At 41.2% G+C, this 15,411-nt stretch overlaps 1 protein-coding gene across 1 annotated transcript in view; it reads left to right on the top strand.

Moving 5' to 3' along the window:
- Nup160 (nucleoporin 160) overlaps positions 1–15,411 on the top strand; it is a 58,761-nt gene that overhangs the window by 16,137 nt on the left and 27,213 nt on the right. Inside the window, exons 10-21 of the mRNA XM_036185651.1 lie at positions 1,173–1,257; positions 4,028–4,096; positions 4,506–4,589; positions 4,981–5,151; positions 7,844–7,943; positions 8,217–8,382; positions 8,899–9,026; positions 9,506–9,666; positions 12,966–13,099; positions 13,993–14,063; positions 14,775–14,934; positions 15,178–15,247. Of these exons, the coding sequence (XP_036041544.1) occupies positions 1,173–1,257; positions 4,028–4,096; positions 4,506–4,589; positions 4,981–5,151; positions 7,844–7,943; positions 8,217–8,382; positions 8,899–9,026; positions 9,506–9,666; positions 12,966–13,099; positions 13,993–14,063; positions 14,775–14,934; positions 15,178–15,247 (1,399 nt within the window). The remainder of the gene's footprint in view (positions 1–1,172; positions 1,258–4,027; positions 4,097–4,505; positions 4,590–4,980; positions 5,152–7,843; positions 7,944–8,216; positions 8,383–8,898; positions 9,027–9,505; positions 9,667–12,965; positions 13,100–13,992; positions 14,064–14,774; positions 14,935–15,177; positions 15,248–15,411) is intronic.

Here is a 15,411-nt window from a genome sequence, read left to right as displayed (position 1 = left end):
GTAATGAAAAACCAGAGCCTTGGAGCTGGGCATGGTAGCACATGCCTGTAATCCCAGTACTTGGTAGGCAAAGCAAGAATATTAAGAGATTGAATTGAAGCCCACTAGAGCTACAGAGTAAAGCCATGTCTTAAGTCAAACAAAAAGGGCATAGGCTCTGGATTTAGGGTTGTGAGCCTGGCTGTGCTGTTTATTAGCTGTGATAGACCTTAAGACTCACTTCCTCAGCTACAAATTAGATGTAATACATCCTTCAAGGAGAGTGTAGGGCGTACATGAGTATTTAGAACAGCACCTTGCATACTATCTAGTAAAAATTGCACGCCTTTAATCCCAGCACTTGGGAGGCAGAGAGGCAGGCGGATCTCTGTGAGTTTGAGGCCAGCCTGGGCTACCAAGTGAGTTCCAGGAAAGATGCAAAGCTACACAAAGAAACCCTGTCTCGAAAAACAAAGAACACAACAAAACAAATCTAATGAAGATGAGCTGTTTGTAGATTTCTATTTCAGGTGTTAAATTGAGGATGATGCCTGTCAAAGATAAGACATTGGGCAGGAAGATGACTCAGTTGGCAATTTCTGCTGTTTATTCACGAAGCCCTGAGTTTGGATCCCCAGCTCCCATGTCAACAGCAGGCCTGTCATGGCAGTACACGTTCACAAGCCCAGAGGCAAAGACATGAGGATCCCAGAGCTTGCTGGCCAGCTTAGTCTAGCTAAATTGGTGAACTCTGGATTCAATGAGAGACCCTGTCTCAAAAAATAAGATCAGGGGCTGGTAAGGTGTCTTGCTAAGTAAAAGTGCTTGCTGTGGAGCCTGATCACCTAAGTTTAAACCCTAGAACTCATGATGGAAGGAGAGAACAGACCCTGAAAATTTTCCATTTGACCTCTACATATCTACTATGACACTCAAGTCACAATAATAAAAAAAAAAAAAAAAGCTAGTAAATAATTTAAAACATAAATAAACATAAATAAAATAGAGAACAATTGAGAAAGATATTTGGCATTGAGCTCTGGCCTCCACAAGGACATGCACACACACAAAGATAGTAAGAACACATATGTACAAACCGTACTCAGTAACAATTAAATAGTGATTGGCTGCTGGGGTTCACTGACTCAGAGTGGTGCTATGTTTTGGTAAACTTTTGGACTTTTTACTTATAGCAATGTTGCAGGTCAGTGGAATCCAGTTTTTATGCAGCCTCTGCCAGAAGAGGAAATTGTCATCAGAGATGACCAAGACCCCAGAGTAAGTATGTTAACTGTTATGTCATGTTAGCCCAGAACATCTGTTCTGATCAATGACCACATCAGGAATTAACACATCACCCAGGCCAGGCCAGTTCATCACAAGGACAGAGGACTGAGGTACTGCTGTTTCCTCCAGGGCAACTAAACACACAGATTATAGACCCTATCAGGGGAAGAGGTACTATCTAAGAAGGAAAACAGCAAGGAAAGAAGCAGATAAAGAGAGGAAGCCCTGAGAGCACCATAGCAGCCCTGTCTGCAAGCAGACACTGAACATCTCAACTGCACAAGCCAATGCATTGGCCTCATTTCAGTCAGTATGTGTGTATGTGCACCCTGTGGTTGCCAGGTGGTGGCCACAGAGTTCAGAGTAGGGTATCGGATCCCTGGAACTGGAGTCATAGATGATGTCTATGAGTTGCTTGGTTCTTTTTTTTGTTTTTTTTTTAACTCTTTGGTCTTTGGGGGCCTACCACTCAGCCTCCAAATAAATACACGGAGACTTATTCTTTTTTTTTTTTTTTTTTTTTTTTTAAGATTTATATATTTATTATGTATACAGAAGAGGGCACCAGATCTCATTATAGATGGTTGTAAGCCACCATGTGGTTGCTGGGAATTGAACTCAGGACCTCTGGAAGAGCAGTCAGTGCTCTTAACCTCTGAGCCATCTCTCCAGCCAGAGACTTATTCTTATTTATGAATGCCTAGCCTTAGCTTGGCATTTTTCTATCCAGCTTTTGTTAAACTATCCAGTCTACTTGTACCTCTGGGCTTTTACCTTTGTCTGTTCTATATACCTCTCTTTCCTTCTTACTCCGTGCCTGGCTGTGTAGCTGGGTGGCTGGCCCCTGGCATCCTCTCCTTTCTCTGTTCTATATACCTTTCTTTCCTTCTTACTCCATGCCTGGCTGGGTGGCTGGGTGACTGGTCCCTGGCATCCTCTCCTTTCTCTCCTCTCTCTTCTATGTATTCTCTCTACCTGGCAGCCCCACCTATCCCTCTCCTGCCTAGTTATTGGCCATTTTAGTTTTTATTAGACCAATCAGATGTTTTAGGCAGGCAAAGTAATACAGCTTCCCAGGGTTAAACAAATGTAACACATCTTAAAATAATATTCCACAGCAGTGGTAAGCTGCCATATGGGTTCTTGGAACCAAAGCTGCGTCCTCTGCAAGAGAGCAACAAGTGCTCTTAACCGCTGAGCTATCTCTCCAGCTCCCAAGCCATTTGTTTGTTTGTTTTGTTTTGTTTTGAGACAGGGTTTCTCTGTAGCCTTGGTTGTCCAGGAACTTGCTGTGTAGACCAGGCTGGCCTCTAACTCACAAAGATCTACCCGTGTCTGCCTCACAAGTGTTGGGGTTAAAGGTGTGTACCACCACTGCCTGGCTACCCCTGAACCTTGTAATTGACATAGTTATTATACACATCTGTGAAGTATCGCATAATGATACAATAAGTGATATGTAATGATCAAATTATAGTGATTAGTATTTTGCCTGTTTAAACATTCTGTGGAATTCAGATAAATTCTGAAGAGTATAGCTTAGTGGTAGAGTACATGCACCAGACCTGGGTTCCATTCCCAGCACCACATCAGGGGGCTTAAATTCTATAAAGATACATGCAAAGAAGAAAATTTGAAAAAGTAAGACAAAAAGTATAATAGGCCAGCTCCTCCTTTTTCAAGGATATGTCTTCAGGATAAATGAGGGAAGTTTTTAGTTGATGCCTTAGTATTAAATGATCGTAATGATTATGAACTTTAAGGCTGAAATGACGAAAATTTGCACCCAGGGAAACCCCACTTTAAGTATAAAATTGAATGTTGCCAAAATGTTAATCCTTAGAGTTCATTGATAATGGTTATTCAGTATTCAGTTAACAAATACTAGCTTTTGGGTTTTGTTTAAAGCCGAAGTCACATGATGATCATTAGTAGCTTTTTGTTCCATTGTGTTCATTTTATTACTCATCAAAAAGCTCAGCAGATGGGTTAGAGAAGATGGCTCAGTGGTTAAGAACACTGTCTACTCTTCCAGAACACCTGAGTTCAGTTCCTAGCACTCATGTGACAGCTCACAAATGTCTGTAATTCCAGTTAGAGGGGATCTGGCAACCTCACATAGACATACATGCAGACAAAACATCAATACACTTAAAAGTAATGAATCTTTTCTTAAAAAGAAGCATCAGCAGCTCAGCAGAAGAAAGGAATCCTAATGAAGGTCAGTCAGACTTTGCTTAGAAGCAAAGCTAGCTCATGAGTCTTGTTCACAATAACGAGGCAGTGTGGATGGTTTCTGTTATAGTCTGTAGTCTTTGTGTGAGAGTTTTCTGCAGTTTGTTTTGATGTATTTACAGTGTCTATTTTCAGTTTGTTTTATATGTGAGTCTTTGTGGAGATGGTCTGGAGATCAGCTTGTTAAAACTGCTCCTTTACCTGGGCATATCATCAACAGGCTGGGTCCACTCTGCATGTAAGAGTGACAGCTGACACCTTGGTTTTCAGTGACCCCAGTAGAGTGCTGTATGAATGAATACCATTCAGAATAGTGTATCGTCATGACCCCGGAAGCCTTGCAGTCTTTGCTCACACTGTGGAAATGTAACTGCAGTGCAGCTCGTTGCTCAATTGTAGAAGGGCAGAGTATCCAAATCATATGGTAGAAATTCATACATTGGAGTCAGTGTGGCCAACCTCCTTTGTATTTTTCCCAGTTCACCTTCTTCAGAATGATAACGCTTTTGTTTTAATGTTCTAATAGGAAATGTATTTGCGAAGTCTTTTTACACCAGGACGATTCATACATGCAGCTTTATCAAAAGCTTTACAGGTGAGCAAGGAAATATCTATTGTTTGGTTTTGGTTTTTGAGACAGGGTTTCTCTGTAGCTTTGGATCTTGTCCTGGAACTCGCTCTGTAGACCAGGCTGGCCTCAAACTCACAGAGAATCACCTGGCTCTGCCTCCTGAGTGCTGGGATTAAAGGCACAGGCCACCACCGCCCAGCCTAATGTATTTTGTTATGATTCTTTCAGACTCAGATTTCTGAAGGTTATTCTGGATTAAACTTCAAAATTGCTGTTGCTGTTAGAAATTGTTTGTGCAGTATTAGAGGGGGAGGAAACTCCCAGCAGTCCTGGTGTTGCTGTGTAATTGAATCTTGCCTTAGTGCCTTTTAGGTGAGACTTCCTTCAGTTTGGGTATTTTATAGTATTCTGAAATAATTTCTTTTCATTTTAGATTTTCTGCCGGGGAACTGAGAGGAACTTGGATCTTTCGTGGAGTGAACTAAAAAAAGAAATTACTTTAGCTGTTGAAAATGAGGTGAGGTGGGCTGGAGAGGTGGCTCAGAGGTTAAGAGCACTGGCTGTTCTTCCAGAGGTCCCGAGTTCAATCCCCAGCAGCCACATGGTAGCTCACAACCATCTATAGTGAGATCTGGTGCCCTATTCTGGAACTTAGACAGAACACTGTATGTGAAATAAATAAATCTTTAAAAAGAAAATGAGGTGAGGTGTGGGTAAGAGTCAGATTAACAATGTTGTTTGTCTGATAGAATTATCAGACTTAATAATTTTTTATCATATTAGTAGAAAGTATAAATGCTCAAGTCTTTTCATTAGGGAATTTGATAAGTATGTATACATATCCCATGGATTTAATGGAAATATTTTAGAGAACAACCCCCAAAAGTTAACTTTTCTTTCTTTGTCAGCTCCAAGGAAGTGTAACAGAGTATGAGTTCTCCCAGGATGAATTTCGCACTTTGCAACAGGAATTCTGGTGCAAGTTCTATGCCTGCTGTCTCCAGTATCAAGAAGCCCTCTCCCATCCTCTTGCTCTACATTTGAACCCTCTCACAAACATGATGTGCCTTCTGAAGAAAGTAAGCCAACTGGAACACTCGGAGCTCCTCTGCATATGTCAATGAGTCTTCCAAATGCTACTGTGGAACATAGTGCCATTTTTAGGATTTTATGTGTTTTAATCATTTCCCTAAAGCTATAATTCATTTGAACTTTAGTATTCTGCATTATTATTGGTACTTTTAGGTTTCTATCTTATTTGTTTACTTTTATATTGATGCACTTTCAAATTTAGAATAAGTTACAAATATAACAAGATGGCTCATGCTTGTAAATCCTATAATTTAGGAGATTAAATGGGAGCACCGCCATAAGTTCCAGGTCAACCTGGCGACGTGGGCTAGAGTGAGACCCTGCTTCAACAACCAAACAAAACACCAATAATAATGATAACACAAATATTTCTGTATTCCCTTCACTCATACTCATCACTTGTTAGCTTCCACTTTGGTGGGTGGATTGGTTGGTTCCGTTGGTAGATAGGTTGATTTTATTGCTAGGGATTGAATCCAAGTGCATTCATGCTAACAAGCATACATAATGTCATTGAACTATATCATCACCCCAGTTTGCTTCTGCATTCCTTCTCCAACTCTTCCTCTTCTTTTTATTTTCTCCTCCTCCTTATTTTTCTTTTTTCCTGAACTACTGATGCCTTTTTATCTGTAAATATTTCAGCACATATCAAGGGCACAGATATTAGGACTGGAAAGATGGCTTAATAGTTAAATGTGCTTACCACTCTTACAGAGGGCCTGATTCAATTCCTAGCAGCCATGTCAAGTGGCAGCCACCCGTAACTCCAGCTGCAGGGGATCAAACATCCTCTTGTGGACTCTGTAGTCACCTGCACTTACACTCACACCTGCACTTACCCACACACCAATACACAAATGTATACACAGTGAAAGAAAGTACTTTTTACAAAATACAGATATTGTCTTAAATAACCACAGCACAATTTAAAGCCCAGGCAATCAATTTGATATTAATAATGGCATTATACAGGTTTTGGGCTTTTGTTTTTTGTTCTCTTTTATTTTTATTTTATTTTATTTATTTATTTTTGGTGTTTTTGTTTTTTTCCTGAGACAGAGTTTCTCTTAGAGCTTGCTTTTAGACCAGGCTGGCCTCAAACTCAGAGATTTGCCTGCCTTTGCCTCCTGAGTGCTGAGATTAAAGGCATGTGCTAAGGATTCATTATTATCTCTGGGTGTGTGTGTGTGTGTGTGTGTGTGTGTGTGTGTGTGTGTGTGTGTCAGAGACAGAGAGAGAGAGACCCCTCTTTTTTTTTAAGATTTGTTTATCTTCTTGGTTTTCCAAGACAGGGTTTCTCTGTGTAGCTCTGGCTATCCTGGAACTAGCTCTAGACCAGGCTAGCATTGAACTCACAGAAATCTACCTCTCCCTCCTGAGTGCTGGGATTAAAGACATGTACCACCACCACCCATCTATCATTTTTATATGTGAGTGAGGCTGCCTGAGTTTATGTGCACTACATGAGTACAGGTGCCTGTGAGTGCCAGAGGGTATTTGATTTCCTAGAGCTGGAATTATAGGCAGTTGTGAGCCACCTGGTATGTGTGCTGGGAACCAAACCCATATTCTCTGCAAAACCAGTAAAGGTCCTTAACCTCTGAGCCATCTCTCTAATCTCCAGTATGTTTAGATGTTAAGTATATGTACTTGTGGCATTTTGTTTTTAAGTTTTTATTACTTTGTTTGGTGTCTGTTTGTGGTGAGCAGGTGTGCACATGCCACAGCATGCATGTGGAGGCCAGAGGACAATTTTTGGAGTTACATCGCTCCTTCTGTCCTGGGTTCCAGGGATCATACCCAGGTTGCCAGTGTGGAGCAAGCACTTTACCTGCTGAACCTTGCTGGCCATAGTTGTTTCCTTAGCATACTCTCAGTGTTACCAGTCTTTGTGTTTTATGACATTGACATTGTAATTACATCTTTAATTTGTTTACTGTGTATATCTCTAGGGGCACACATATGCCAGGGATTAAACTTGGCTAGCTAGCCTTGGCAGCAGGCATCTTTACCTATTGAGCCGTCGTACCTTGCTGGCTGAAGACTACATCTGTTTTACATTATCTTTCAATGTGATTTGGTGTTTTCCTCACCATTCAGTGTCTAGGGAGATAGTTCAATCTGTAGTGTTTGCCTTGCAAGCAGAAAGACCCTAGCACCCATGTAGAAATGCTAGTTGTGGTTGTGCATGTTAATGGTCCCAGTGATGGGGAGGCAGAGACAGATCTTGGGGGCTTGCTAGTCAGTCAGTCTAGCCTAATTTATGATTTCCAAGCCAGTGAGAAACCTGTCTCAAAGGAGGTGGACTGTATTCCTGAGAGTGACAGCCAAGATTATCCTGTACACACGCATGCACACCTCCCTAGACTCAACTGAACATATACATACACACAGACACACACGTAAAAATGGAAGACTTAGTTTGCTCTATCATTCTGTCTTTCTCTGTCTGCTGAGAATCAGACCAGAGGCCTGCATGTATTTAATTAGAAAAGCCCTCTACCACTGAGTTATATCCCCTAGCCACTTCCAATTTAAAAAAAAAAAGACATAGAATTATTTATAAATAATATGTACAATATGGTTTGTTGTCTGTATGATACATTATGAATTATGAGTTACAGGTTTTCTTTTTGAATTATTAAAAAATAATAACTGAAAGCTTTGTACTTGCAGGGATACCTGTCTTTCCTGGTGCCATCTTCCTTAGTAGATCATTTATATCTCCTGCCTGATGAGCACCTTCTGACAGAGGATGAGACAACCATATCAGATGGTAATAATAATTGTTCTGTCTATAGTTGACCTCCTTCCTATATGAACTTTATGTTTTATTTCAAATGGCCACAAAAATCATTAATTACCACTGATCTGTCTTGATGAGTTTACCTTACTGAAGATAGATATATATTTTTTTAGCTCAAAAGGTTTAAACACCTATGCTATGGAAAAGGGATCGCTTTCATCTAATTATTGATGCCTCTTTCAATGTATTAATCAATAGACTTCATGGCTTCAGACATCAGTGTTAACATTCTCTCATTCATAGATGCAGATGTGGCTCGGGATGTTATATGTCTTATAAAATGCCTCCGGATGATTGGAGAGTCAGTTACCATGGATATGGCAGTTTTGATGGAAACCAGTTGTTACAACTTACAGTCTCCAGAAAAGGCTGCAGAGCACATTTTGGAAGATTTGATCACTATTGATGTGTAAGGAGAATTTAGGGTAAAGTGCATTTCCTAATGGAATTCAGCAGTGATTGTTATCACAGATTTTTTTAATGTGTGGTCAAGTATAAAAGGTTGTGCTTTAATGTTAAATTGAATTTTTCTGAGTCTACATAGGTCTTTCTTTTTGTGTATGTGTGATGCTAGGGAGGAACCTGGGCCTTGTACATTCTAAGCAAGCTCTCTACCAGTAAACTACATCCACAGCCCCTGTTTTAGATGTTATAGGGGCAAAATAAACATATTTATTCAGATCTGAAAACAAACTCATAAAATATACTTCTGTAACCCCTTAATTGAGCTGGATATGCTAAAAAAATACCAATGTTTTCCTTGTGTTCATTTTGTGGGTCATTCCTAAAGAGCTGAAGGTGATTTCTGTGGAGTCTGAGGACCTTGTACCAGAATGATTGTCTCCACTCTTTGCTATGGGCAACACACATACAGCCTGTCTTAAATGTTGTCAGTAATCACAGGAATTTTCTAATTGCCATGTAGAGAAAATGTGATGGAAGACATTTGTAGTAAACTGCAAGAGATCAGAAACCCTGTCCATGCCATTGGACTTCTCATACGGGAAATGGATTATGAAACAGAAGTGGAAATGGAAAAGGGATTTGATCCAGGTAAACAACAAGTGTGCTTTACTGAAAACAATGACATGGAGCTGGAGGGATGGCTCAGTGGTTAGGAACATGCAGTGTTTTTCCAGAGCAATCGAGTTCACTTCCCAACACCTACATCAGGTAGCTTGAAGCCAGTTCTAGGGGGATGGTCTCTGGTCTGTGGGCACCTGCACTCATGTGCACATGCCCACATAGATAGACACACATATACATAGTTAATAGTAATAATAATACTTTAAATGCTATATTTCATTCCATTTTTCTTTTTCAGATTATTACATTTATTTATTTTGTGTATATGCATGCACACATATGCTGTGGTGCACATACAGAGGTCAGAAGACAACTTGCTGACAGGGGTCAGCTTCTTCCTACTACATGGGTCCCTGGGAATGAGCTCAGCTTATCAGGCTTGGCAGCAGATTCCTTTACCTGCTGAGCCATCTTGCCAGCCCTTAACTCCATTTTTGATGTTACAGCTCAGCCTTTGAATGTTCGAATGAATCTTTCCCAGCTCTATGGTAGCAGCACAGCAGGGTGTATTGTGTGCAGAGGTGTGTATAAAATCGCCAGCACTCGCTTCCTGATCTGCCGAGACCTCTTGATCTTACAGCAGCTTTTAACAAGGCTCGGAGATGCAGTAAGTACTACTTGTGGGGAAACCTGTAACCTCTCAGAGAGCTGGAGGCTTGTCTCTGTTCATTGGTTTATACCCTGGGTGTAGCCTAACTGGGGGCTCCACAAATACCATACGAAAGAGGTACTGCTGGTTACTTTTCTTTCTGCCATGACAAGATTCCTGACAACGGCAACTTAAAGTCTTGACTTGGTGTTTGAAGTAGTCTCTTTTGACTCCAGGAGTGTGAGGTGGCTGGTTGTATTGCCTCACAGTCAATAAGCAGAGAGAAATGCTGGCACTCAGCTCACTGTGTGCAGAGTTGGGGTTAATAAAAGACATTTTAAGTATAGATTGCAAGCATGGGAATTAAAGAAAGAGAGGTGCTTAGAAAGAAAGACACCCAGGAGGGTGGGCGTGGACTTTTCTAAGAAAGCATTACTAGTTATCATTTTGTGATATCAACCAGCCCATGAGGTAGTCCCAGCTACATTCAGGATGGACCATCCCTCCTCAGTTAAATCCTTTCTTTAGTTGAGCATTTTCTCTCTCTCTCTCTCTCTCTCTCTCTCTCTCTCTCTTTTGGTTTTTCTAGACAGGGTTTCTCTGTGTAGTTTTGGTGCCTGTCCTGGAACTCCCTCTGTAGACCAGGCTATCTTCAAACTCATAGAGATCCGCCTGCCTCTGCCTCCCGAGTACTGGGATTAAAGGTGTGCGCCACCACTGCCCAGTGGTTGAACATTCTTTTTTTTGAGCTGAGGATCGAACCCAGGGCCTCGTGCTTGCTCTACCGCTGAGCTAAATCCCCAACCCTTGAACATTCTTATAAACATCTTGAGACACATCCAGAGGTGTATTTTCCATGATGATTCTAAATTTCAAGTTGATATGATTAGTCCTCATATAAATAGAAATAAACATAATTGAATACACTCAGACTGTGAAACAGGTCACTGTCACTAACCCTTGCCTGTTTAGTGCTGCAGATTCCTCAGGTCAGCTCTTGCAGTCTGGGCGTGCCAGCAGAGCCCCAAGTGTGGAGGGCGGGGACCATTAAGCAGTTCTGAGCTTGCAGTGTTTGTTTCTGTGGCCCTTTCTGCTCCTTCCTTTGCTCCCTTTTCCATTTTTCTTTTCGCATGCCACCCTGACCGGACTGCACACCACTAATGTATTGTGTAAAGGGTTACTTTTTTGCCCACAGTTGAATCTTTTTGTTCCTTGTACACTCCAGGCTTGAGGATCAAACCCAAGGCCTCGGACCCATGTGTTTCTAAGTTGATAAATGCGTTCAAACCTGGCAAGAAAACAACCAGGTCAGACCAATTCGTGTTACTGTATAAAGATCCAAAAGACTTACAAGGCTCCCAGAAGTGTTTATACCATATTTTTTCTTTCTTTCTTTTCCTTTTCTTTTTTTTGGGGGGGGGGAGCAGAGGATCAAACCCAGGGCCTTGTGCTTGCTAGGCAAGCACTCTACCACTGAACTAAATCCCCAACCCCACCCACCCCCTTTTTTTTAGACTCATTTTTATTTTAGTCAGCCTGGGGGTGGGGTGGGCTGGAGGGGTTTCAGGGGCAGGTGGATCTCTGTGAGTTTGAGGCTAGCCTGGTATGTGTAGAGAGTTCCAAGACATGTAGAGAGACCTTGCTTTAAAAAACAAGCAAAAATACTTCTTTATTTGTATGAGTATTTGACCTGCATGTATGTTCACTGCATACATTCTTGGTGCCCTCAAAGACCAAATGAAGGCATCAATCAGATCCCCTCAAACTGGAATTATGGTTGTTCATGACCTACTATGTGGGTGCTAGGAACTGATGACGGGTCCTCTGCAAGAGCAACAAGTGCCCTCACCCTCTGAGCCATCGCTCCTGCTCCAGGAAGTTAATTTTAAAACCCCAACACGAAATAGGAAACTCTTCTAAAACCTCACTTAGATGAGCCCTTACTTACTTATTTTTGGTTTTTCCAGACAGGGTGTCTCTGTACCTTTGCGCCTTTTCCTGGAACTCACTTGGTAGCCCAGGCTGGCCTCGGACTTACAGAGATCCGCCTGCCTCTGCCTCCTGAGTGCTGGGATTAAAGGCGTGCGCCACCACCGCCCGGCTTACTTTTTTTTTTTTTTTTAAAGATAGAACTACTGGAGTTAGACCCCCCCCCCAATGTCCTTTGCCTTTTTTCAGTAAACAGAAAAGCAATAGATGTTCATTATAGAACATTTATGAAGTACATGTAAGCTACTAAACAGTCATCTATAACCATATACCCAGTAATAAACAGAGTAGGCATTTTGTTGTCTTATGTGCTCCTTTGCTATGTTTTTTGATTTTGTTTATAAAAGCAGAATATTTTACTTTGTATTTTAGTAGCTGTCTAGTACAATTTTAACTGACTCAACCATTCTTGGCTATCTAGGATGTTGCCAGTTTTTTTTTTTCTTTTGGGAGGGAGTCTCATGTAGCCTCACACTCACCATGTAGCTGAGGCTGACCTTCAGCTACTGTTCCTCCTGCTCCATGTCCCAGCTGCTGGGAAACAGCATGGACCACTACAGCCACCTGCCAGATCTTTAACTATCTCTAGAGTGAGTTCTGAGAATAGAGTTGATGTCACAGGCTGTACACATTTTGAAGACTCTGGGTATCGTTGACAGATTTGCATCTATTGGTCAGAACCATTTAACATGAACTACAGCAGCAGCGGGAGAGACTTAGATTTCTCTGTTCCTTTGTTTCTTTTCACCATGAGCTTCCCTGCGTCAGAACTGGGTTGAGCCAGGTGTGGTGGTGCACATCTTTAATCCCAGCCCTTTGAAGGCAGAGGCAGGCAGATTTCTGTGAGTTCAAGGACAGTCACGTCTACATAATGTCTTCTAGATGGCCAAGGCTATGAAGAGAAGCCCTGTCTCAAAAAAACAAAAGAAAAAGGAGATAACTGTTTTGGTTTGTTGTTGTTTGTTTTGACTGTTACTGTTCAGCAAAATACTTTGCCAGTTGCTACCCAAAAATGTAGTGTGTGAGCCAGTTGGTGGTGGCACACACCATTAATCCCAGCACTTATGAGGCAGAAGCAGGTGAATCTCAGTGAGTTCAAGGCCAAAGGCCTGGTCTGTATATCGAGTTCTAGGACACCCAGGACCATTACACAGAGAAACCCTTTCTCAGGAAAAAATCCAAACAAACAAACAAACAAACAAAAAAAAAAAAAACTAGTGTGTATACTGCCTTTACAATACTGTTCCCTTAACTGTATTGCTTTATTTTACCTCTCCTGAACCTCAGGAGTTACTTATCCTAACAGCTTACCATCTTTTCTGTCCTAGGTGATCTTGGGAGCTGGTCAGCTCTTTCAGGCTCAGCAAGACCTGCTGCATCGCACAGCTCCCCTGCTCTTGTCTTACTATCTCATTAAGTGGGCAAGTCAGTGCTTGGCAACTGATGTTCCAGTTGACACACTGTGAGTTTCATTGTCTTGAATAGAAGTATTTTTAAGATAGGTTGTGGGGCTTGTTTGCTGGGGTGCTGGGCATTGAAGGGGGGGGGGTCTTTTTTTAAGCATTTTGTGCAGAAACAGTTTGCCTTTAAGAATCAGAGAAGTTGGGGCTGAAGAGATGGCTCATTTATATACTAAAGTTTGTGTATAATGTGGGGACAAGTCACACTGATGGCAAAATAAGATGAAGTAGGAAGAGTTAAACCATGCACAAAATGGTTATTAAAATTAGACTGAACTGCATTTGCCAAGAAGAAAGAACAATGCAGTGATTACAGTGTTCTCTTCCTTTCCCTGTTGCTGTGATAAAATACCCTGGCAAAGGCATCTGCAGCTCACAGTTCAAGGATAAAGGCCCCTATGGCTGCCGGAGCTTGAAGCAGCTGGTTACAGCTCCACTCAGGAAGCAGAGAGCACAGCGAACACACATTCATAGTGCTCAGCTCCCTTTCTCCATGGTAGAGTCTGGGATCCCCTGCCTAGGGAATGGTCTCGACACAGTGAAGATGGCTCTTCCCACATCAACACACACTCCAGAAAATCCCTCGGACATTCTCTAAGGATCACAGTACTAGATGGTCCTTCACAGGTGTGCCTGAGTGACTCTAGATGACTCTGTCGAGGTGACAGTTAATACTGCCATTAGTCAGTGAGCTCTGGTGCACAAGTGACTCTTGGAACAGTCCTTGGACGAGGTGACAGACAGCGATGTAAATCCTGATTCCTATTTCCTGCTTTTTTTTAAGCTTTTTGTGGAGTTTATCAATACACTTTATTAATTTAATCAACAATGTAAAATAAACTTAGAGATATAATGCTTAACAGTATTTTTTAGACTGTTTTCTCTTTTCTCATAGGGAATCTAATCTGCAACATTTGTCAGTATTGGAATTAACTGATTCTGGTGCCTTAATGGCAAATAAATTGGGTAAGGAGTAGGCTATATATATTTGCTTTTAGTTTGGAGGTTTATTGTGTATTAAAATCTCGTCACCTTTATTGTAGAAATGGTTTGCTTTCTTGCCATGGCAGCCTATGGCCTGAGACCTGTGGTTATGGCAAGGCATCTGTGAGGATGGACTGCTGTAGCTGTGCATGGCACAAATAAATGCATTAGGAAGATAATAGATGGCCACCAAGAGAAACCTTCCTGAGAATCTGTTTTTTGTTTGTTTATGGTCTTTGGTTTTTTGGGGACAGGGTTTCTCTGTGTAACAGCCCTGACTGTCCTCTGGCCTGAACTCGCTCTGGCCTGAACTCACAGAGATCCACCTGGCTCTGCCTCCCGAGTCCTGGGATTAAAGACGTGTGCCACTACCGAGTGTGCGCCTTTAGTGTTTCTTATATTGTTTATATTCTTATATTGTCGATTGTGTTTTGATACTCCAGTGATTGATTCAACAAAATCATTTTAAAATTTTACTAAGTTCTAAATTTACTAAGTGGATTTTGTAAACTTTTTAAGTGGCTTTTCCATTGCATTTATACAGTGTGCAAACTGCTTTTGTTGATATTGCTACTTATGGTTCCCATGATACATGTATGTTTTAAAATGATCACTGTGGCTAGCATGAAATGAATTAACATGATCTTGATTAAAAGTTTACATTACAATTACCAGTTTTCTTTTCTTTTTAAGTGTCTAGTCCTCAGACAATTATGGAGTTATTCTTCCAAGAAGTTGCAAGAAAACATATTATATCTCATCTCTTCTCTCAACCGAAAGCCCCTTTGAGCCATACTGGATTGAATTGGCCTGAAATGATTACTGCGGTTACCAGTTATTTGTTACAGCTTTTGTATCCTTTTGCTTGAAAGGCAGATGACAGTTCTTTCTAAATTGTGCCTGAAGTGTTTATTCTGCCCGTGTAATGGAGTTTTCTTTTCTTTCTCAGTGCTGGGGATCAAATCCAGGGAAGCATGTATTAGACAAGTGTTTTAAGACTTAGCTAGCTAAACCTCCAGCCCTAGAGCTTTTCTTGCTTTTGTTTTTAATTAAACTAGTCATTGACTCTTCTGAAATTCCTTAATATGGTAACTAGATGGCCTAGCAATCCTGGTTGTCTCTTTCTAGAATGTTTGATGGGAAATTGCCAGTATGTACAATTGCAGGTGAGTTTTGTCGAACATTTCTTACCATTCTTAGATTGTTTAATCTGTGTGAATGTTAACTATATTTTAATTGACACTGACAGCAAGAGCTACAAAAATTAAACTTGATTATGCCAAGATGCCTAAATTCATATTCTCATTCTCTCTCTACACACCACACACAC

Source organism: Onychomys torridus, chromosome 4 (genome assembly GCF_903995425.1).
Source record: "Onychomys torridus chromosome 4, mOncTor1.1, whole genome shotgun sequence".
NCBI classification, from domain to species: domain Eukaryota; kingdom Metazoa; phylum Chordata; class Mammalia; order Rodentia; family Cricetidae; genus Onychomys; species Onychomys torridus.
Note: the sequence above shows the minus strand (reverse complement) of the source record. Positions and strands in the feature narration are given on the sequence as shown.